Here is a 24,921-nt window from a genome sequence, read left to right as displayed (position 1 = left end):
TTAAAAGCCATCAACTATTATGGTGCCTGCATTATGTTGTTTTAAAAAGTAATAATCTAAAATAATGTTTCTATAGTGAAAACAAAAATAATTCATTCTATGTGAAGATGAAATGTTCTATATGGTAGCAATACAAAATAAATTAAGATGAAGTCCAAACAATTTACTTTATGCATGATTATGAAGTTTGCTGCCAAGGAAAGCTAATGGTATAATAAATCAGTTGAATACTAACACATTTATTACATTTTTTCCGCTAGGAATTCTATGTATCTTTTAAAAAATGACAAAACTAATCCAAAAATGAAGAACATTTTCTATATTCTCTCTCTCTCTCTCTCTCCCCCCACCCCATCAGAAATTCAGTACTATGTGAGGTTAAAAATACTTCAGTTAAAAATATATTAAACAGCTATCTTTCAACGAATTAACTCTAATTGAGGAATTGGTCTTTAGCTCTATATACACATTTCACAATGGCCAGGTAAGTAGAGTTAAACATTATGAAACTACAGAGGAAAATATTTGGATGAGAAAGCAAGTTATTGATTTTGGACACATAACGTATGGAAGTAGTAGACAGATGCACTGAGAGAGAATATAAATGTATTAACTTCCTTGTTGCTGATTCTCCAACAAAGTCGGCATTCCACATAGACTATCCTTTGAAATCTCATCTTCCAAAACAAGCTGCTTTTCATAAGGAAGTACTGTAGTATGCTGTTTCTGTGTCCCTTGTTTATGCATTTCTATTTTATTTATTGGTTTAATATGATATAATTTATTTTATTATCTGCCTACAGTCAATTAGGATTGGGTCAGGATAATTGTTGGAAAATAAATAATTTAATAAAAGCCTGCCAGATGATCCATTAACAATTTACGTCAAACATTTTTGAAACACCCAAAAAGATTAAAACCTGCAATCCTAAAACTTTTCTACAAAAAAAATAAAACGTTTTCTTAAATCAATTTTCAGTCAACATTTTAAAAAGGAGTATGTTATGTATTCCAGGAATGCTCATGCAGAGATGAGCACACACTGTCCAGCACATTCAAATTATTGTAGTTGAAACAACAATATATGGAAGAAGTAGATTGCCTGGACCAGTGGTGGGTTCCTGCCGGTTCGCACCGGTTCGGGCGAACCTGTTGGTCAATGAACCCGGAAGTAAGTTCCTGCCCCACCCCTATCACTCACTCGCTCGCCCCTGTCCGTCCAGAAGCCACTCCATTGCTCGCTCACCCCCCCTTTCCTCCTCTCAGAGATCTTTTGGGAAGGGAAAGAGCTGAGAGGGGGAAAGCCTCCCATTGAAAACAGCGCTGAGTGGGGTGGGGGATCCTCCCGTTCCTCCTCTCAGCAATCTTTTGGGAAGGGAAAGAGCTGAGAGGGGGGAAAAGTCTCCCATTGAAAACAGCGCTGAGTGGGGTGGGGAATCCTCCCGTTCCTCCTCTCAGCGATCTTTTGGGAAGGGAAAAGTGGGGTGAGGAATCCTCCCTTTCCTCCTCTCAGCGATCTTTTGGGAAGGGAAAAGTGGGGTGGGGAATCCTCCCTTTCCTCCTCTCAGCGATCTTTTGGGAAGGGAAAGAACTGAGAGGGGGGGAAAGTCTCCCATTGAAAACAGCGCTGAGTGGGGTGGGGAATCCTCCCATTCCTCCTCTCAGCGAACTTTTGGGAAGGGAAAAGTGGGGTGGGGAATCCTCCCGTTCCTCCTCTCAGCGATCTTTTGGGAAGGGAAAGAGCTGAGAGGGGGAAAGCCTCCCATTGAAAACAGCGCTGAGTGGGGTGGGGGATCCTCCCTTTCCTCCTCTCGGCAATCTTTTGGGAAGGGAAAGAACTGAGAGGGGGAAAAGCCTCCCATTGAAAACAGCGCTGAGTGGGGTGGGGAATCCTCCCGTTCCTCCTCTCAGTGATCTTTTGCTAAGGGAGGCTTCTCAAAATGGGACGCCCCCATCTCTTTGCACCCTTCAATCCGTCTCTCTCTCCCTCTGACCTCCTCCAATGGCTCAGAGTGAAAAACTGGGGGGAACCGTGCAGAGGAAAATGAGGAGGAAGGAAAGGGTGGAGAGAAACGGGGGGGGGGGGGAGAGAGAGAGAAAGAGTGACACACAAAGGGGGGAAGTTGGGAGACCTCCCTCTAAGTACTGATGCCCTCTGCTTTTGGGGGAAAAGGAGAGGAGGGTCCTTTGTGAACCTCTACCCCCTATTCCCCCTATCCCAGTTAAGCCAGCTGGGTTTGGGACCCAGCCTTTCTAACTTCATTTGGGATCTTCTAACATCCCACTCCCACCCGGTCACATGGCCAGCAAGCCACTCCCACCCAGTCACATTGCTGGCAAGCCACTCCCACCCGGTCACATGGCCGGCAAGCCACTCCCACAAAGCAGGCCACACCCACAGAGTAGGTTCCAAAAATTTTTGAAACCCACCACTGGCCTGGACCCTTTTTAGCCATGGGACAAAAACATAATTGGTTATTGTCACTGATGACTTATTGCAATAGACCCTACATTCAAAGCTGCCCCTGAAGGCTTCCAGGCAAATAAAACTAGTACAAAATGCACTGGGCTTAATGTTAACTGGGAGAATCAGACACTGCCATGAAACACAAATGTTGGTAAAACTGCATTGGGTGGTGATTTGTTTCTGGTATAATTCAAGATGATGGCAATCATTTAAAATTCCTATGCAGCTTGAAGACTGACTATCTTTGAAATTGCTTGCTTCGAGCAGAATCTACTTAGTCAAAATGTGCTAGTAGTGTTCTTTCTGAGAGTCCCCCGCCTTACAAATGTGATTTGGCAATGAACATTTTCTACATGATGTCCTTTCTTGTGAATAGTAGTTTAAGAACTACAGTCTCAATTTTACTGTACAGCTCATATTGGAGATACAGATGCTTTTTTACAAGTTCATTTTAATTAGTCTGTCCCCTCAAATAAAATAATTTGCTCTTTACAGGTTTGACAATCAAAACCTGTATTATGGCAGCTTTCCGACTGGTCCAGTTTATATAGATAGTCTATAGTCATACTAAATAACTCTGTTACAGGAAACTTAAATGTGGAATTAACCTTCTGGAGATCCAACGGAGCAAGTGTGGTTGATTGTAAGTTCCATGTACTTATGCTCATCTAAAAATACTATCTAATACTAATAATACTCACAGTTCAAGGTTCAATGCTGTTTTATAGTTAAAGACATGTTTGGTTTCTATGAGTGCAGAGCCTGGTTCTATCACCTTGTTTCCTGGGTGAAATGGACACTTCAAAATGTCTGGCTTTACTGGTTCTCAGATACTGTTTTAAACCAAACTGGCTAAAAAAAATAAAATAGCAAATTCTATTCCTTAGGAGTTTCTTTGGAAAGTCTTTGTCTATTAGGGCTTGAAAGTACCAGGATGTAAACAATGCATCTGGGATATTGATTTACAATCATGTTTAAGCCTAATATCCAACCATACAGTTTATGGATTCTTCTCAAATAGGCATGTGTCATCATCATATGTCTCTACAATTCTAATTCTGAAATTCTGTTGGGCTTTCACCTTGGACAGAATGGACACAGTATTCTCTGCTGTTCTAGAGGGACAGTATAAAAAATATCCCTTTTCAGTAGTGCTTATGTCCATGTGGAAATGGCTTTGTAGAATTCCTAAGCCATATGCTTCTTTGTTGCTTGCACTATAGGAATCAAGGAAGATGTACCGGTACATTTATCCCATTTAAAAAAAACCATCCTGGTAAAGAGCACAATGTCTATATCTCACTGCTTTTATCTAACCAGGACCATGACTTATGTTTACAGGTTTTTGATCCTGTGCTATGACAAATAGAATTAATAACACTGATATATAATTCTAAAACCAAGGGGCCATATGTCGATGGAACAAGAAAATAATTATCCTAGTAGACCCGTGAGGGCAAACCTATGGCACTCCTGCCAGAGGTGGCACAGAGAGCCCTCTCTGTGGGCAAGCGGGCTGTCGCCAGCTGTTCTTCTGGTTTCCAATGCGCCCATGCGTGCCGGCAAGTTGATTTTCGCACATGCCAGAGCCCCAGAAGCCTGATGACCAGTTGGCTGGCACACATGCACATGCTGGCCACCTGGTCTTCGCATTTCTGGCACTCCAGTGTGCGCAAAAACCAACTGGCCAGCATGCATGCTTGCACCAGAAACCAGGAGACCAGGTAGCTGGCGTGTGCATGCACACTGGCCAGCTGGTCTTTGAGTTTTCGGGGCTCTAGCGCACATACATCCATGCGCGCACACACGTTTCAGTTTGAGCATTTGGTGCCGAAAAGGTTAGCCATCCCTTTCCTAGCATCTTATTATGCTCTTATTGTATTTATAATTTTTCTACAATTAAGTAGTGCTTTCTTATGTATGTGTGTATGTAGCTGCTTAGTTAGGTAACTGTAGTATTTGAAATAAATACATGTTCATTTTCAAAATTACAAAACTAATACAGATGAACCGATTGGGTTTTATTTGGATCACATTTTTAAGCGAACTAAACTAATTACCTTCTGAGGCCAATATACGATTTAGAATATAGTTAATCTTCATACAGTTTTCCAAATTCTGTAGTATGGCATATGACTCATATCTAAAACTATATATAAAATGCATCAAAAACAATCTTGTTCCAAAATATAAATATTTATTGTATCCAGAAATGCATACAGTTAATGCATACATTGTATGATTTAACTTTTCACTGATGAATTTATGATTGAAACAACTGAATGACATATACTAATTCACTCCCTTCCATTCATTTCTTTTTTTAAGTACATATGATTATGTTGTGATTTGTAATTACATTCTTAAAGAAATTTTATATGCTTAGTTTTTTATAGTTTTTCAGTTCCTTTTCTATAAAATTAGAAGAATGAAAATAATTGTTTATAATTAGGTATATAATTATTTAATTTTCTGAACAAATACATATTAATGTGTTACCATATACTCATTTAGGAAAAGCAATAAAAAAGAGAATTAATAATGTTGAAGGAGAAAAATTGCTAGAAATGTTGATATACAATTTAAAATTAGTTTGTCTGGGCCATTTCTAAATTAATGGTGGTGTACTTACTTTCGTCGTTCTGCCTCAAATTTATTCAATAATTTCTGAAGACCACCATTTTTAAATCCCTGAAAATGTGCTGCAGGAGCTCCCACAGTGATGACATCATAAAGAACATCTGCAAGAGAAAGATTACATGCTAAATTGTACATATAGGGATGCATTGTATTCTTACAGCAATGAAAAGTAGTTTTAATAGTTCTAATTAATACAAATGAATTTGCCTCTCTGCAAATGAATTTCACCAACCATCAAATACCAACCACTTGCAAATGACCAGCTTTACCATTCCAGGATTCTACTTTCCCTCCTAAAAGCCTTTTTTACTGTCTCATCTGCTTATATTTTAATGGCTTCTTCACCAGTTGTTAAACTAAGTCAAGAGCTTACTGTACTATATCCGTTCAAACCCATCTAGGAAATATTCTGAGGAGACATTCTTTACAACAGGAAACAAAGAATCAAACATATTTCCTGCTTATTTACCCAGTTATTGTGATCATGCTTTATTATTAAGAACATATTTAGCAATTGGTTTTATTGTGGTAAGATAGCATTACTGGATATGCTTCTTGACAGTTTTAGAAATTTCATAAGAAAAAAAATCCATATGATACTACATGGAATGATAACAGAAAAGACAACTTTTTCAAACACAGTTATTAGCAATAGCAGTTGCATAGACATATATCACTTTAAAGTGCTTTACAGCACTCTCTGAGTAGTTTTCAATGTCAATTGCCCCCAACAATCTGGCTTTTCATTTTACCAACCCCAAAAAGGATAGAAAGCTGAGTCAACCTTGAACCAGTCAGGATCAAACTCCTGGCAGTGGGCAGAGTTAGCCTGCAATATTGCATTCTAACACTGCACCATGACTCAATTATTGGTTCCTTTAACTTTAGTAGTTATTTACTTAGGTACATGTTGTAGCCCAGTAGGATCAGTTTGAGCTGCTGATGGACTCAGATAGCAAGGGATCATTTCAGTCTGCCCTGGATGATGTGGGAAGACCCTGTGCAGGTTTCAGATTCAGACCAGGGACCAGAGGGGCTGGTTGGCCACCAGGAGGCGCTGAGGCATGGAGCAGTGGGGAGGATCAAAGGCAGTCAGTCCCTGATGCTAGAGTGAGAAGGGCTGAGAAATGAAAGCAGCAATTTCGTAGGCAGGCTCACAGATGATAATTAGCATAGGTGGTTGTAGATTGGCCCCTCCCAAGAGAGCTTATAGGTGAGGCGTTGGGATGGGACATTTGCAGGAAACAACCGTTCAAATTGGTGATTGAGAAGCTCTATGTATTTCCAGTTGTGTCTGTTCCTGGGGACTATCTATGTTGTTCTGTTGGCACGTGAGTAGTCTGGGCTCTCAGCCAAAGGACTTGCTATCTCCTTCATTAAATAGTGGCAAACAGCCAAGCTTGTGTTCTGACTTATTCACAGGCGTGGAGAGGGGGGTCAGAACAGGTACATATATTTTTTCTTCCTTTTTTCAATAATTTTATTAAATATTATATTATACAGATACAATTAATACTATTACATACTACAGAAATATATTAAAAATAAAAATTAAGAAAGTGCAGAAAATGCAAAAAGGGAGAGAAAAGTTAGAAAAAGCCTCCCCCTTCATCTGCAGTAAGTCTAATCAACATTACCAATTTATCATCATCTTAAAATATCATCAAACATCTATTCCCATACCTTACATTCTCTATAAGTCCATCCCTGAAACCTCATTTCTACATATTAATCAGCAAAGGTCCAGTAAGGGTTATCAAAAACACTATGTAAGTATTATCAATTTTATCTAATACACTCAGTTTGAATCTTTCACTTTATATTTGGATCTTCATTTCTATTCATTTCTATTCATTTCTATTTGAACATATGCTGTATGGGGTATCTGTTTGAATAGTAGAAGTTCAATTCCAATCAGAAAAAATATATTAAATATCACAAAAAATAGCAATCCATTATTTTAAAAGATTTTCAAACTTTAACAAGCAGTAAAAAAAGGAAATTCCAAAATGATTAAATAAGAGGTTTGTTTAAACCTTGAGACCATACAATGGTACATCAACAACTCTGAGCTTGCTGAATTCTAGTCCCAGCTGTTTGCCATACAATAGTTAGCAAAAATGTCAATTTCTGTACGTGTTTATAAAAAAAATCCAGTTGTATTTCATATGTTACATATGTTTTACATATGGGTAACCTCAAGATTTTTCCTTGGTCCAGAGATAATTTTTTAAAGTCCAGTTGGAGTATCCATCTGCTTTTTGACTGTAATGTCTCCCACTGTACACAGGACATCAATTCACCATTACTCACTGGAACCAGCTCTATTATGTTTTTATTCCTAATGTTTTAGGAATTTGCTTCACTCTTCATACATATAATACATTATTTGTTCAATCTTTGTTTTGTATATTACATAGCGAAACAAAGATTAACATTGTATTAATTCATGCAGTTGGTTTAATAGACTTCTGTTTATTTTGGAAGCAGTGTATAAAAACTATTCATAATTTTATGAATGTCTATATTAGCATTTATGTCTGTATTAGCATTATTTTATGCATGCATTCATTTCCATTTGCCCCTTAATAGATATTTGGGTATAGTCAACACCCTTTATTCCCCGTAGTCCATGAAATTTCAAGACTTATTGCAAGAACTGTAATTACCAGACATCAAAGCATTACAAAGAGGTAAATAAAATAAAACAGGCAAATAGAAATAATAAAATGCTTCAAGGTTACAAAAAAATATATATCTTTGATCATCAGAACCTAGAATTGTGTATTTCAGAAACCATTTGAATAATTTCTGTTGTAACTTTAAAACACAAGAAAGGTAGCCAGCTTCATTAAATAGATGTTCTGGTTGCAATAGGAAACATGTCTTTTTGTACTTCAGATTCACCAATCTAATTCTTTGTAAGAAATTTACCAGTAAAATAAACAATGGAATTAAAATACACATATACACAAGTTGGTGAATTTCAGTCTTCTCAAATATGACATGCAAGCTGCATTATATCATTACAGTAAATTACAGTAAATTACTTCAGCACTGAAAACTCAAGGATAAGAGATAAGGTAAATAAAACAAAGAAGTCACAATGCAAGCGGATATGCAAACATCTTAGCATCTTAGTAAGACCTTAAAAATTCTACTAAAACTGACTATTCTCAATGGCCACTAAAACAATTTAATTTTAATCTGTTTACTTTGTTGATATTAATATTTTAGCTATTTTTACTTTGTTGTAATTTTAGATATTATCATATTTAATATAATTTTAGTCCTTACATTATAATTTAATATAGGCTGCACCGTGGAGCTTGCAGATATTAGTATGATATTTTACAAATGTATTTTAACTCTGTTTTAAATAATATTTTATTATATGCACTATGTGACTGCAATAAATTTAATTGAAATCAATTTCTGTTTAGTAGTAAAAACAATGGTCCAAATCTTGGATACATTAAAAATGTTTAGAGGTGGCCAATGTAAAGGATCTGCCATTTTCCCATAGTTTTATTTGCATGTTGAATTTATTTGTATTTAAATCAGGGGTGTCAAACTGGATTTTTTTGAGGAACGGATCTGCATTGTACTTCTCCTTCGTGGGCCAGTGGCGGGGACCAGGGGGGAGACAGGACAAACATCTCCTGCAGCACCCTGCTGGCCAAAATGGGGTGTGGGTAGTACGGGTGGCCCCTCTGTTTTCAGCCTGAATGACCTCCTGCAGAACTTTACTGGCCGCAAAGGGACATGGGGTCCTGCATGTTCCCCCATCACCTCATTTTCACCCTCCATGTCTCTTGAAGGACTCTGCTGGCTGAAAACAGGTCTGATGGGGTCCCCCGTGGAGCCTGTTTTTGGCCAGTAGAGTTTGCAGTCCATTTTTGGCGGCAGAGGCACCATGGGCCGGTCCTTTGATATTCCCAGGCTGGCCCTGTGAGCCAGATTTAAGCACCCTGTGGGCCAGATCCGGCCTGCAGGCCTTAAATTTAACGCTCCTGATTTAAATGTCTGATGGGTCTTTTAGCGCCAGAGGCATTAGGAATTTGTGGGAGACTCCATTAACCTGCAGCTTTTCTACTGCATAATTTATATTGATATGTTATTTAAAGTAATTTATTTTAGCTTTACTTTTTTCCTTATCTTTTATCCTTCCTTATATAAGTTTCTAATTTACTTTTGGTCTTTGGCCATAAATAAAAATAATATAATATTAAGATTTTTCCAGGTTTTGTTATTTTTTTTAAATGTACATTCTATCCAATTACAATAGCAATAAACATATCTATTGTAAGAAAAGCAACACACAACTATAACAAAACTCCCATGAGCTACATAATTATAAATCCTCCAGTTGAATAAATAATTATTCATCAAAAGTAATTTCAAGTAAAAATTCTAAGTTTGGCAAACTTAAAAATATGCATCCAAATCAGGCTGAAACTAATTCCATAATTAAAGCTACACTTGGTATGTATATAGAAAATGAATAATGATAGATAAATATAAATGAAATATAAAACATTCATGTACAACGTTTAGGATGATAGTGAGGAAAAAGCAGAATTAGCGGTCACTTGTTTTTCAAGAAGGAACACAATTTTATATACAGCTCTGTACATTTTAACAGCAGAAATACCCAAGTCTAAAAGTGCAACCAACAGAGAAGAAAGAAAAATATATTTCATGACTGAAGTTAAATTATTAGGTAGTGAACCATATGGTATCATAAACCCTACCTTTTATGCAAGGACCCTGAACAAGCATTCTCTGCAGATGTAGATTTATTGGAACAAATTCAAGTGTTTTTTCTCCTTTACTGCAACTTGATTTGAAAGAAGAGCCTGAAAAAAATGATAAAATATCCTTAACTTAGGATCCAGATGTCTCCTCTTTATTAAAACCTAGGAAGATATTTTGAAGATATTATCTGTAACATTTTTGGGTATCAAGAATCTTTGTGCCGCAGCTACAATTGGCACCCAGACAATCTCAGGAAAAGAGACCTGCTTTTAAGAATTGCTGACTAGTCCTACAGGACAGCGCTGGGCGCCACGTCACATTTTTCTCTTTTAATCTGAATACTGCTCTATTTTCAATTTGTAAGAGTTCACACCATAGGGATTCTGTGATGCCCATATCCAAAATGTCTACAAGATATGAATTGGATGTGAGAAGTGGAAAAGAGAAATTTAGGAAGGGAAATTTCCTAATATCATTATTCAAGACTATTTACACCAGTGGTTCTCAACACCAGTGGTTCTCAACCCCCCTTTGGGGGTTGAACAACCCTTTCACAGGGGTCACCTAAGACCATCAGAAAACACATATTTTCGATGGTCTTAGGAACCGAGACACCAATTTTATGGTTGGGGGTCACCACAACATGTGGAACTGTATTAAAGGGTCGCGACATTGGGAAAGTTGAGAACCACTGATCTACACTATTGTAATCAAAGGATTGTCTCTTTTTAAATGGTATATGAAATCCAGAGAACCACCCACTTTAATTAACAGCAACCAATCAGACTGTGATTAAGGCCATAGGCCAGCATATTTAATTAATATATGGTTTTACTGACAATGGTGATATATTTATTATATATATTTACTAAAAAAAAACCTTTGTGGCATCTTAAAGAATTTTTAAAGCATTATCTGATCTATAATATTTAAAGTGTGTACATTCTCCTTTTATGGGAGGTGATGTCCATAAATAGTAACGTTAGAAGTAAATAAAATGAACAATAATGTTTATAGCAAAAAACCCACATATTCTCACCTAGAAATGAATGCATCTAAACAACCACTGCAAAAATCATTTTAAAAGTCTGTAGCATTCTCATTTTATAGTCATGTACTGTAGTTAGTCTTTATTTAGCAGTTGGATATCCTTGGCTTTGGGAGATGAATGCCCATCTCCAAGTTCTAGAATTTTCAGTGCAAAATGTCTGCAAATACCTGATCAATACCTCTCCATTGCTCTCCTCAATTATGGAGAACTCTGCTACTGTGTATGTACAGCAAACCTGAACTAACTCTGTTCTAAGACATAATTGAAATTAGTATAAGTATTTTAGAAATCTTGAAATAGAAGGAATAAATACAGATAAATAACTGAGATTAACAGTCAAGAATAATAGAGGCACAAACAGCGATAATAACTCTTAATATTTAAGAACCACGGTGGCGCAGTGGTTAGAATGCAGTACTGCAGGCCAACTCATTGCTCATTTGAGGTGTTCAATTCTGAACTTGTTAAATAACTGATAAGATGAAGAGGCTTTGTGGACGATCTATTAAAAAAATATCTTTACCTAAAAAGCCCTGATTTGGCAGTATTTCTGCAACCCCGATAACCAGAGAATGAAACAGGAGATTCTTGGTATCATCTGGGCAGTGTTTCTCAACCCTGGCAATTTTAAGATGTGAGGACAAATTCACAACTCTGGGAGTTAAAGTCCATACAGCTTAAAAATAATCAAGGTTGAAAAACCCTGATCTAAACTCTGAGAAATCTTACATTCAAGTAATATCATTGATTAAATACTGTAATTTCCCCCCCATACATTTGAGAGAAAAGGAAAAGGTCATATGTACTACATACTTGTATAGAATAAAAATTCACAAATCCATATATTTAATTATTAAACATTTTCTGACCTGTATATTTTCCAAGTTCTGCAAGCATATTTTGGTACAGGATCAACATTTGATCACAGTGTGCAATAACATTTTTACGCATATTGTCCCAATGTGGAGAAAGCTCCCCAAGTTCTTTAAGGTCCTGATTCCTGTAGCAAAATAACAATAAAACTTATTTTATAAATCCAATGCTACAAAAATATTAGTACAAATTAAGTGGTTAAACAGCTATAGTATAACAGCCAGTTTTACTATTCTTATTTATATATAATATTATCCTAGGCCTAATCAATAAAGTACTTTTTTTTGCAAAGAAATGAATTTAGTTAATTCAGAGAAACTTTGAATAGGGTAATGAAATGCTAGAGTCCAGGCAGTCGTAGAAAAGGTTTCTTAAACTGGTGCCCTTCATATGTCTTGCTAAGAATGGCTAAGAATTCTAAGAATGAAAATCTTCATATATCTACATTCTAAAAGGCTGCTAGACCATCTTAGACAAACAAATGTTGGTCTGTTATTTCTATGTTTTACAGAAATATAGAACTATATTTGAAGAAATATAATACAGATGAAATAAATGGAAGTAAGCCTTGAGTCAGTGTCTCTTAATAGCCATGTCCCACCTCCTTCCATTTACATTAACATTTGAAGAGATGTTATCTTTTAAATTCTACATCTTAGCAATTTTTGCAATTCTAATTTTCTTCTCTAGCTTTTATGTGAACATAAGCTGGTTTCCATCTGTGTTTACTGCAACGATTGGCATTTTTTAATACTGAAAAATATGCTATATTGAAAAATATTGAACCTAAAACAACAAATCCACCAGCATCAGTAACAAGACTCCGAAAACTCAACAAATAATGAATTCCCCAATTAAAATTGTTTGACTTGGATGATGAGAATGGCACATTGAGATTTTCAATTTTTAATGACACCACTTAAAGAAAATCTTACTTTCACTTTTAATATGTACTATCAGGATATATCTGTCTGGATTAATCATCTTGGCAAGTGCACCTGCTAAGTGAAAATGTTAAGCTAATAAAAAGATAGCCAATTCACAAAATTACAAAAGGAAATCCTTTAGCAAATTGCCAGCTTCCTACTAACTCTGGAGACTGACATAATTGAAACAGAATTCATCTCAGTATTAAATGAAAACATATGGAAAACTTTTATTGTTAGACCTACAACTGCTTGGTTCCATTGAATATAGAAAACTCCAGTAATTCCTCTTGTGCTGGGTGAAATTTGATTTTAACATATATTAATTCAAGCTAAATGTTTTATACTACATACCTCTGTTTCTCCTTGATGTTAGATATTATGGTTAGTACAACCTTGCTGAAAACAATAGAATCGTACTGCTAATTCTCATACATTTTGAGATTATCAAATACAGAAAAACCATAAAATTTCAAGGTTCTTGCTGAAAAAATAACCTCACTTAGCCCTTTCGTTCTTAGATTATTTAAGCAATGTGTTGGCATGGGACTCTGCAGCAAATCAACTTTACATCAAAATGATGATACGTGTACTGATGTAAATTCTACCTTTATATAGTTGTGTCCCAGTGTTTGTTGCAAGTTATGGTATTTGCATAATTAATAATACATATAAAATAATAATTCTGGGTGTCTTTATTTTTTTACTATCTGCAGGCATTTATGGTTTATAGTTAGAAGTGCTAATGTTTCATCTAAATTTATTTAAACTTGGATTTTAGATGAAGATGTAGGCAATTTTGATTGCCATGACAGAGGATATGTATCAAAAAGGAGAAAATATGATACTAGCAACTATATTATCAACTTCCAGACTGCTTGCATCAACTAGGGGGACATTACCTCATACTGGGATATTAGAGTTTTTATCTCTAGGAGCTTATAGTATTCTACAAGTTTTTTTTTTAACATCTCCCATCCTTCTTAACATTTATATCTCAGACAAGGTATAACAAGGTTATCAATTTCATTATGCTGGAAATGTAAGATAATAAAGGGCACATGAATGTTTCCTTTCATTTCATTTTGACATTCTTAAATTCATTATAATATTTGAGCTTATTTTGAAGTATGTACAGTACTTTAAATTTGGAATGTATAAATATATGAGGAATTATTTTTTAAACATGGGATGTAGAATAAATTGTTCTTTTATGATGGAAAGACATTTGTGAGCACTGTAAGACAGGAAATCATTAATTAATAGGAGCCAATATGGATTTATGCCGACAAATCATGTCAGACTAATTTGTTCTTCTTTAATGATACCGTTACTAGACTGGATGATCCTATGCTGTAGTAGAGTATATCTTGAATTTAGCAAGACTTTCATGCTGTTATAACATCTTTATTAACAAAACAGTAAAATATGGGTTTGACAACTCAGACATTATGCGGATCCACAATTGGCTCAAGGACAACTCAAAAATAGTTATAAATGGCATCAAATCTACCTGGAGAGACATATTGAGTAAGGTGTCATAGGAATCTGTCCAGATCCTGTTATGATTCAACATTTTTAAAATGATATGGAGGCAGTTAAAGGAATGCATACCAAATTTACAGGCAATACAAAACTAGGAGCATTTACTAATATTTAGAAAGAGATGGGGAAAATTCAAAAAGATTTTGCTTAGAACAGTGGATGGAAACAAATGAAATGAAATTTAACATGGAGAAGTATAAAGTCATAGGTAAACAACAACAACACACATTCAAAATGGAGAAAATCTGGTTCAAGAACAGCACATTCAAGAAGAACTTGTATGTACTAGTGGTTCATAAGCTAATTATGTTGAACAGCATAATCCAACACTGTTCAAGGAAGACAAATAGCATCTTAAAAGTCATTAAAAATCCAGATTTAGAGAGATAACTATCCTGCTCTATTCTGTTTTGGAAGGCTTCACTGGGATTATTATATTCACTTCTACATACTTCAATTTAAAAAGGGCATTTATAAATTGGAAGAGTTTATCGCCAAATAAAGGCTACCATATGGTGAATTTACTAAAAACCAAGTTTTACAAGGAACAGTTAAAAGACCCAGTTTTCAGAGGAGAATAACAATAATAATAAAAACGATCAAAACAGAAATGAGTAATAATCTCCAAGGAAAAGCATAAAAATATTTTAAGTAGCAACAGAGAAGTGGAGGGAGAGAAAAAGTGGGGGACTAGCATTTTTGCATACTTTTTTATTTATCTTGTTACAATGGAAGAGATGATAGCTAAGAAATTATTAGTTATTTTCTATTATTTATCTCATTTTATATTTTCAGATGTGCATGATTGATCTTAGCCTTCCCAGGAAAACATGACTACATGAACTAATTCCACTTTCCTGTCAGACTACATTAACAGAATCTTGGAAGTCTGAAATTACAAATCATCTATGGTCACTTTTAACAGATACATCAGGAGACATCCTTCTTAAGTTCCTTTCTTTGCTTGTTAAATATTTTCTGGCTCCCTGCTGCTTTTTATCTGTTCATTTCCTAGGCAGCATCTCTTCCCCTTAACTCTCAAGGTCATTTCCACATATTTTATACTTTTTTACTGGTTTATCTTTTTGTTTGTTTGTTTTGCCTTTAAAAACAGGGCTCCATACATCATGCTAGCCACATGACTGTGCTGACTCATGTGCTTGAAATGGAGATGAGTGCCACCCCTTATAGTTGGCAACAACTAGAGTAAAATCTACAGGCATTCCTTCCTTTAAAAAAATAGTTTAATAATTTTTATATCTATTGCATTTTTATTTCCACCTTCATTCTAGCATAAAGTTTATTTTATGTATCTATTTATATTCTTTTCCTTTCATTTGCTTTACTTAATTCAAAGAATGGTTACTCAGAATTCAACATTTCTACAAATATATACTTTTTACATAAATAGCTCTTTTAAACAAGTGGGTGTGGAATGAAATGAATGTCCAAAATCAATACATAGATAAGCAAAATACCTTGTATAAAAAAAAACCCTGAAAAACCATCAATGAAGTTTATTATATAAATATGGATATGGTGAAATGAATTTTAGACAAAGGTTTATTTACAATATAAAACTGGCTGAAGTTAGATATTTATCCTCAATTATTCCATATATATAATGCATTTTATTTTCTTTATGAATAAACCTAGGGCAATATTAATGGTCTGATTATCAGACCAGTTAAGTCAAAAACTTAACTTGTAACATATAAATATATAAAATCTGGCTAGCTAGAATAATGTGATTAAACTTCTTGAAGTCTTCTACTATGTTTCTCCACTGAATACTAATTCAGAAAATACTGTAAAGGAACTGTAAAGCAATTTCAGATCTGGATTGGCCATACTTAGTATAGGTAGGCCACTAGATTCTCCAGGAAATGCTATAAAATATTTTCTGCTTTAGCTCTAATGCCTGTTATGTCCCCTTAGCAACAGTTTGATTCTTTTACATTATCTCCAGTTTACCTCCACTGGAGCAAGCAGACTGAAAATCTGAATTCCTCATATTTTAGTTGATTACTATAATCAATATTTTAGTCGGGATCGCATTCTGCCCCATACATCCCTGCGACCAATTCGCTCTCACAGAGAGGGACTCCTCCGGGTGCCGTCCACCAGGCAGTGTCAGAGGGCGGCGCCCAGGAGTAGGGCCCAGCCCTCTGGAATGACCTCCCCCCAAACATCAGGATAACGACCGATCTCCGCTCCTTCCGCACGAAACTCAAGACCCACCTGTTCCAACTAGCCGGCCTGGCTTAACTAGAACTTTCTAACCTCCCTGGCAATTTTAAGTACGGTAAATGTAAATTTTGGGGTTTTAAATTATTTTTACTGTTTTAATTGTTTGTTATTTATTTTAACCTAGTGGCTTTTTATTTGAATCTTATCTGTTAAGCATTGATGTCACCTCCTCCATGCCACATCTGTATATGTGTTTTGATTGTACGTCGCCCCGAGTCCCTTTGCGGAGAGGGGCGACTGATAAATCAAATTAATAATAATAATAAGAATAAGAATAAGAATAAGAATAATAGTCAATTTCTACCAGCAGTTTTCTAAAGACTTTTCTAACAGCACATTTTTTTAACATTTTCATTTCACTTACCTTCTGAGATCTTCCTTTATGTGTAGGCTGATGAGTTCCTTGGGAATATGAAAAGAAAGATTGCTCTCAAACATCTGTTCTCGTATATACATCCACTTGTTGTCAGAAGTGGGGAACGTATATAATTTACAGATTGGGTTTTTTAACACTGTAAAAGAGAAAGAATGGGATGGCTTAACTGCAGCTTACATTTTTTCAAAATACTGCAGTGTATATTTCCCAAGTAAGTGAAAGTTGTAGTTTGAAAAGCAGAAAGAGTAGTGACACTTGAATTCTGGTATTGGAGAATACTGCGTAGACAGTAGACAGCCAAGAAAATAAATCATGAATCAAACAAGTCAACATAGAGTTCTCACTCAAGAAATAAATGACCATGAGGAAATATTAGGATGGTGGGCCAATAGTGGAGGGCAGTTCTATTAATGGTTCTCTTAATTCTATTGTTAGTATCTGCAATAGGGAACTTGCCAGGATATAACTTTTCCTAACTATTTTTTCCAATCTGCTTCAATAACAGTCCCTTGGCACATAGAATTGTGCAAATTGAAGGGCAAGATAAATTAATAAAGGTGGATTGAGAAAGTCTTCACTTTAATCTGGGATGGCACAGCATGAACAATCATGGAAGATCTATGAAGTGACAATGTTCAGCAAAGAAGCAGTTTTTTCCTGCACATATTATACAACAATTTTATTGCCTGCTGAGTTTTCTCAGGCTATAACAGTGCTGATTTGAAGGGTTTGAAGGGATTTTGAACATCTTCTAGTCTGGGGATCCCTAACCTATGGGCTGTGGCCCACTAGTGGGTTGTGAGGGAATTGCAACTGGGCCACAGAAATGGCCCATGAGCACGCTGACATCCCCACTTGTGTGAGCAGGGTGAGTGCATGCACTCCAATTGTGCAAGTGGCAGGCCCGTGTGCATGCCGCTCGCTCAAATGAAACTGCGTACATGCACACACACTTGCCAGCTACTCACATGGAACCATGCCCTCTCCCCCCACTTCCTGCCAGTCCACAGAGCCAGAAACGTTGGTGACTCTAAACCCCTGCCCAATGCAGGACTCCTCAGACTGTTCTGGACAAAGGGCTGTCCGATCTTTCCTTGAAGACCTCCAGTGACAGAGCACCCACAACCTCAAGAGGCAGTTGTCCTATTGTTTAATAAATCTCAGTCAGGAAATTCCTCCTTCGTTCAGCTGTGAATCTCTGACTGTAAAGCTTCCACTCATTTGTTTTTGTACTTGAAAAGTGTACCATAAAGTTGAAATTATACTAGTAAGCCAATGAATTATTTTTGTTTGGAAATCAGCAGACAGAATGTACTCTGATTATCCTCTTTTACCTCTGGGTAGCTTTCAATTCAATCATGTTATCCTTCTGAATTGTCTGAGAGATTTGAAAATTAGAGTCATTGGTACATTATACTATTTTTCAGTCAGGTTTCATATGGTGCCACTAGGAGACAGTTGTTGTTTTTTTAAAATGGGAATTGTTACATGGAATTGGCCCTTGGTTTACCACTGCTTTTCAGAATCCGCTTGAAACTATTGGGGGAGTTTAGTAGGAGATCTAATATTGGATGCTACACCAAGTGTCAAACTCCACATAGATCTGGGTGAGATCAATAAAGCAAAATTACACAAATGTCAGTAAAATATATTTAATATTAAACTTGGAATAAATGGACAATAGGAATTTAAAACTCTCATTAATATAAGTGTGTTAAGGCAGGGTTCTTTATTAATTTGAAACATTTATCAAGAGTTTTTTTTATTCCCCTGAGTTAAATTGCCATTTAAATTACCAATGTACTTAGCTTCCATGTCCTACTTGTTTATATCTATTTTCTCTTCAATTATATAGCCACAATTGTTCACATGAGGATCTTTTTTATGTTAGGAAATGGTGTAGCTCCTTGGCATGCTCTTCATAAAGGAGCTGAAATTGAATTTGTACAAGATGAAAATGTTCATAACTCCATAGAGGAGGTAAATTTGCCTGTTCCAGACAGGATTTCATTCTCCTGATCTTCTGGATTCAAATGTCTCTCTTTTCCAAATTGTTAAAGCAGTCAACAATTGTTAGGAAATATGCTAACTTTTTGAAGATAATTACTTAAAACTGTGATGTGTATGCTCGCAATTTCTATGCTTCACGAGAGTACAATGTTCTATATGGGACTGCTTTCATTTAAATCTAGAAACTTCAGTTGGTACAACATTCAGCAGCCATGTTGATTTTGGAAGAAGTAAACAGACCTTATTATATTTATGATAAAAGTACTTCACTGATTATAGTTCATTTCCAGGAAAATATCATGTGCTGATTACTATATTAAACATCCTTCAGGTTTTTGATAGAATATCCCTTTTTATATGAACTGTCATATTTACTGAGATCTTATGAGGACACTGGCCTCCAGATGCCATGACTTGGGAGTAGGATATTTATATTGTCCTTCCAACTGTTTAAAAAATATTCCCTGAAGTTCTGAGGAACCTAGTATCATTATTAGTATTTAAAAAGCCTTTAAAAGACATTGTTTTGTCTTTGTTTTTCATTGTTGTATTTAATTGTTTTAATTATTGTCATTTAATTGCTATTTTAATTGTTTTTAATATCTCAGTTTTACATTTCTTTTTATTGCCAAGTATTAAAAGAATTCATTTTATATTAATATTTGTTCATAAATCCATGAAAACTTTGCAACAAAAGACTTGTGATTTGTATGAACTTGTCTTTCCCAATCTGTGCCATTCAGATGTGTTCAATTTTGTTATTATGTTGTCTGGGGGATTATGGAAGATACAATCCAAAATTAAATATTAAGTTACACTATGCTTCAGAGAAAACCTCTGAGCAGAGATAATTAAAATTTCCTCTGCAGTAGTGGCTCTAATAATATCGCTCATAAAGAGAAATTGCTAGTAAAAAACAGAACAGAAACTTAATTTTTGGAAGGTCAAAATAGTAAGAAAAGTCCCTTATTTCCTTTATAGGGTCATTATCCTTATAGAACCTTCTCTGATTGACTTTGATTTTTTAAAAATAAAAATAAAAAGCATGTAGATAAGCTAATTGTCAGGGTAGATCAAAAAACAAATTGGGCAATATACTAGTATATTATTATTATTATTATTATTATTATTATTATTATTATTATTATTATTATTATTATTATTATCATCAATCATGCTTATTTCACAATAAAGGTTTCATAATTAATGAAGTATTTGAGCTTTGTATACTAAGAAGATATTTAAGAATAAAGACAATAATCTTCCAGCACTTAGAGATTTTATAATTCACAATTTTCAATTCCCTCATTTTATATCCAGAATTGCTGCATCCAAAAAGGATACAGTGAACAGTTCAAGATACAGAAGTTAAACAAATGTACTGTATGTATGTGCACGCGCATGGATTCCACAAGTCTCTTGAATGCCTGTTGATATCTATATAAAAGAACACATTTTATCACATTCATCATATGACTGTGATTAAATGCACTGTCCAAATGATCTAGGCCAGAGTTGTCAAACTCCCGGCCGGTAGGCCACACTCCCACCCAATTTAGCAAAGGGGAAAAAGATCCTGATATGTCACGTGACACTGCTGTTTTGTTGGGAAGAATCTTAATGACATGTCCAATAACTTGGCTGGATGAGGAGCAATACACTGAATCACTATCAAAGAAAGATACTTTAGGGGGAAAGTTCAAGTCAAGAGAACAGTGTTGGAAGGACAGAGCTCTGCTTGAAATTCATAGCTTGAAAATCTTAGTGATCTACCTTTCTTGCTGGAAAATCCCGCTTTGACCCAGAAAGCTTGACTGGTTTAAATTGGAACTCCGGTTAACAATTCTGCTTGTCCGCTAATAGTTTGGCCTATACATCTGCCATCATATACATTCCAGATTACATTAATATGCATTAAGTACAATTCTGACCTTCAATGTAAAACCAGCAGAGAAAATAGACGAATGATTTTATGGAATTTCTGCAGGGGATGAACACATTTTCCAACAGTTTTTCAAATGATTTATCCTTTGCTGTAATAGGACCTACTGCTTCCGAAAAAGAAATTCTAGATGACAACATTTATTGAAGCTTTAAAAACTAGGGTAACTGCATATCAGTGGAAAGATGATTGTACAGTAAGCAAAACATTTGCATATACACTTTGACCCTTACTAGAAGCTGGCAGAAATCATATGAGCCTGAAGCTAGCTCACCCTTTTAATTCAATAATAAGGTTAGCATTAAGCATTCAGTTAATCTCACCATTATAAATTAAACGTACATACCTGCATTTAATAATGGTAAATTATCTTTATTAATTATGTTTTCTGGAGATGAACATGAAGAAACCAAGGCACACTGAAAGATAAAATTAGCAAATGTAATAATAATAATAATAATAATAATAATAATAATAATAATAATAATAATAATAATATTTAAATTTCTAGACCGCCCCCTCTCCCCGGAATTCTCTGTAAACGAGAATTCATAATACAGAGTAAAAATAAGAGCTATAAAGTAATCATACCATATTCAGGATAATATAACACCCTGGTAAAATACCAAAGTGCATACTCTTTACTCTATTATCTTTAAAATGTTGAAATTGTTGTGAGTTTGAGTGGAAAAAATGTTTAACTTCTTACAAAATGAACTAAAGGCTTTTTAGAAAAACTATTATCTTTATTCACAAGATGCTTAAGAATTATTGTTATTCCTTTGGACGATAGTATCCATAATTTTTTATGTTTTTGAGCAATAGTTGGAAGCTACACAGCATCCAGAGAAGACCAATTCCTCCCATCCCAGGAAGGAGCAATACATATTATTAACACACTATTTTCATCTCGGTTTACTCCATTCACCCCCTTCTCCCTCTCCCTCTCAAACTCACATATCATATTCAGCCTGCTTTTTGCTCACCATAGAAAGTGTGCCTTAAAAGTCCTTGACTAAATAAATAATCTAACTTATGTGGCCGTAGATCAATGTGCTAGGCTTGATACAATGACTTCTCTAATTAAACTGTCTCAAAATAAATCGGCTTAAAGTAGCAAAAAGAAACATATTAGCACCTATGCAAAAGTTATTGTGTCAATCCAGGAACGTTAATGTAGAGATTGAGAAAAGTAACTAGCTATAACTTTCTTGCCATAGTGTCTGTCAATCACAGGAATGCATCTTAGAGCAATTCTTTCCTAAAATAGCAAACGCTAGAAAGCCAATTCTTAAGACTGAGGATTAAAATGCCCTCCTTTGTTTTCATAGTTGTATTCCTTGTAGAGGAAAAGTGGAGTATTTTAAAATATGTGAGGCTAAGATCAGTGGTGGGTTTCCATTTTTTTTTTACTACCAGTTTGCTCGTGAACGTGTGCTCGTGCGTGATGTTTCTGTGCATGCACAGAAGCTTGCGGCTGGGTGGAGCCTTCCGCTGCCACTACCGCTTCGCCCGATGTGGGCCGAACCAGGAGCAACCCACCTCTGGCTAGGATGAACCAAAATGAGAGCAGAAGAACCATACATTCATCAATAACATGCCTTTTTATTAATAACAATAACAATAACAGCACATCTTTGAAACAATCTGCTCCGTTTCTGTGTTAAATAGAACTAGGGAGAAATAGGATAGCAGCCCAATTCACACTAAGTTAGTTACATTTCATTTGTTTCAAAGTTATTTTCTTTTATGTTAAATTTCTATACCAGATAATAGCTTTGGATATACTATTTTGAAAGTTACACACTTTTCATATAGGTTTCTGAAATAATTGATAATTCTAATTTGTGAACAGACCTGGGTTTTTACCTTTTGTTCCTTTCCATCTGTTGTGATCTGATTTGATTCCCCATCTTCATTCTTCCCCATGTTTATAAATCTGACATCTATAGTGCCAAATGGCTTCCCACCATCTAAACTCCTGATATGGAAAACAGAAGGGAACTTCATTTACATCCCTCATAGCAGTTTCATTAACCAAATAATTTTCATTCTCTATTAAAAGCAATTAAGAACAACGCACTGTCTTGTAATCACTGTCACAAATCATGGGATTGTTCCTTATTTCTAGTGGATCCTGGCATTTAAGCAAACAGTATATCAATCATCACATTTACAATCTGAAATGCTGCAGCATATATTCATTACTTGTTCTCTATAATAATTTCTGAAGCGAATAAAGCTATATGCAAAATATCCACCGAGAGCTAAAACAGATACTGTCCTTAAATATTGACCACTATAGTGCATGCAAGAAGCATAATATCTCTTTTGTTAGCCTGTGATGTGTTGTTCCAAATCCGAATTTGCAAGACCATTACCCTGTGTTTCACATGATATTACATTCAAGGGGAAAAAATTACAGTTCTAGAATTTTGCAGATTTGATACATCTTACCTTTTCATTTTATGTACTGCCAAAATAATACAATTCTGCAAACTACCACTATGATAATATATTTTCAAAAGTCACAATATGAATTCAGCATAAAAACGATAAATATTATGGAATGAATATCAATTCGCAAAAGCCCATTAAACAACCCCATGTTGCAGCTTAACAAAAGGGCAACACAATTAGTGCCAACCTGGCTTCTGGAGGAAGCTTATGACATAAAGTGGGGAGTCACCACAAGAAATACTTCTTCTAAATCCCAATTGATGCCTCTCATATATCATAAAGATCAGTTCTACCTATGGTGTAAGGAACTAGAGCTATGCTGGTCAGTTGCTCTAATCAGTGACATCATCAGAGTAAAGTTAAATATCCACCTAGTGCAGATATCATCAGGTTACAAAATCTATTATATATGATAGAGCTAGACCTAGGGCAGGGGTGTCAAACTCAAGGCCCGTGGGCAGGATTGGGCCCCCAGGGTGCTTAGATCTGACCCACGAGGCTGCCTTGGAAACAGTGAAGGACCGGCTTGCGGTGCCTCTGCCAGCGAAAGCGGAGCTTGGGAGAGCTGCATGCGCCCTTTCGAGATCCATTTTTGCTGGCAGGGGGTTGCAAGAGGCTGTTGCAACTAAAAACAGACCTCAGGTGCCCGATTTCGCTGGCAAAATACTCAGGCTGCCACAGGAGCCCCCAACCCAAGTGATGTTGAGCTGGTCATGTCCCCCCAGTCCCCTGAGGTCAAACATCACCCTGATGTGGCCTTCAATGAAATTGAGTTTGACACCCCTGGCCTAGTGCATGCTATTTTTCTTGTTTTTTAAACCAGCAGGAAAAGTAGAACTTTTACAACTACAGACTAGATTCCCCCCCCCAAAAAAAACTTAAATACATGCACATATTTTGCAAATCTTAATTGAAAGCACTCACATGACCCTCTATTCATCAAGGTATGAAAAAATTAACACAACTCTATTTTGAGCTTTTCTAAAGGAAAACAAAACAGTAATAAGCCTTGGTGCACAAATTTGACAATAGGTCTGCAACTATGCAAAATTAGGCCCTTATAATTATTGCACATATTTAGAAAATGCCCTCCAAAGTGAAGTCAGAAACATGCCTGGGCACATTAGGAGTAACTGCACTAGTGTGTACAGTACACTCTGCATGAATAAGGATCTGTCATATATACAGGGGGGACTTGGTTACATAGCATGTTATCCCTAGGTGGAATGGGCCTTTATTCAAACAGCCTGAAAACTGTTTGATATTAAATTGACCCTCAAAGCTTCCAAAGTGAGAAGCCAGGAGAAGAGACCCCACACTTTTGAAACATGCAGGTTCTTAGAGGAAAGTGCGCAGGTTGGTTTTTTCCTACCTTGTTATATAGCTTCTGTAACCTGGCAAATGGTTAGTCTCAAAGTTGTGTTTTCAAGATTGGACTTTCTGGTTTTTCTTTGAAGACGTTTCACTTCTCATCCAAGAAGCTTCTTCAGCTCAGACTGTCAGAGCTGAACTATTCAAAACTATTCCAAAGGATATGCTGTCACAAATGTGGGGTCTGTGTCTTAAATTCCCACAAATACAATAAAAACGGCAGTAATATGAAAAGGGTGAAAGGGAGTTTAT

The 24,921-nt window shown here is 35.8% G+C and overlaps 2 protein-coding genes across 7 annotated transcripts in view; one reads left to right on the top strand and one right to left on the bottom strand.

The window, feature by feature from the left end:
- INPP4B (inositol polyphosphate-4-phosphatase type II B) overlaps positions 1-24,921 on the bottom strand; it is a 207,543-nt gene that overhangs the window by 80,408 nt on the left and 102,214 nt on the right. For 5 of the 6 annotated variants that reach the window (XM_081959903.1, XM_081959904.1, XM_081959899.1 and 2 more), the window contains exons 9-14: positions 22,696-22,819; positions 21,185-21,257; positions 16,875-17,022; positions 11,786-11,916; positions 9,862-9,966; positions 5,100-5,208 (exon numbers count right to left, since the gene is read on the bottom strand). In XM_081959903.1, coding sequence (XP_081816029.1) covers positions 5,100-5,208; positions 9,862-9,966; positions 11,786-11,916; positions 16,875-17,022; positions 21,185-21,257; positions 22,696-22,819 — 690 coding nt within the window. The remainder of the gene's footprint in view (positions 1-5,099; positions 5,209-9,861; positions 9,967-11,785; positions 11,917-16,874; positions 17,023-21,184; positions 21,258-22,695; positions 22,820-24,921) is intronic. The other variant, XM_081959902.1, reaches the window with a different exon arrangement.
- IL15 (interleukin 15) overlaps positions 1-24,921 on the top strand; it is a 167,006-nt gene that overhangs the window by 120,339 nt on the left and 21,746 nt on the right. The window lies entirely within an intron of this gene.

This window comes from Natrix helvetica (genome assembly GCF_964273705.1).
Source record: "Natrix helvetica genome assembly, chromosome: 7".
Classification (NCBI taxonomy): Eukaryota; Metazoa; Chordata; class Lepidosauria; order Squamata; family Natricidae; genus Natrix; species Natrix helvetica.
This window is presented reverse-complemented; position numbering and strand designations above follow the sequence as displayed.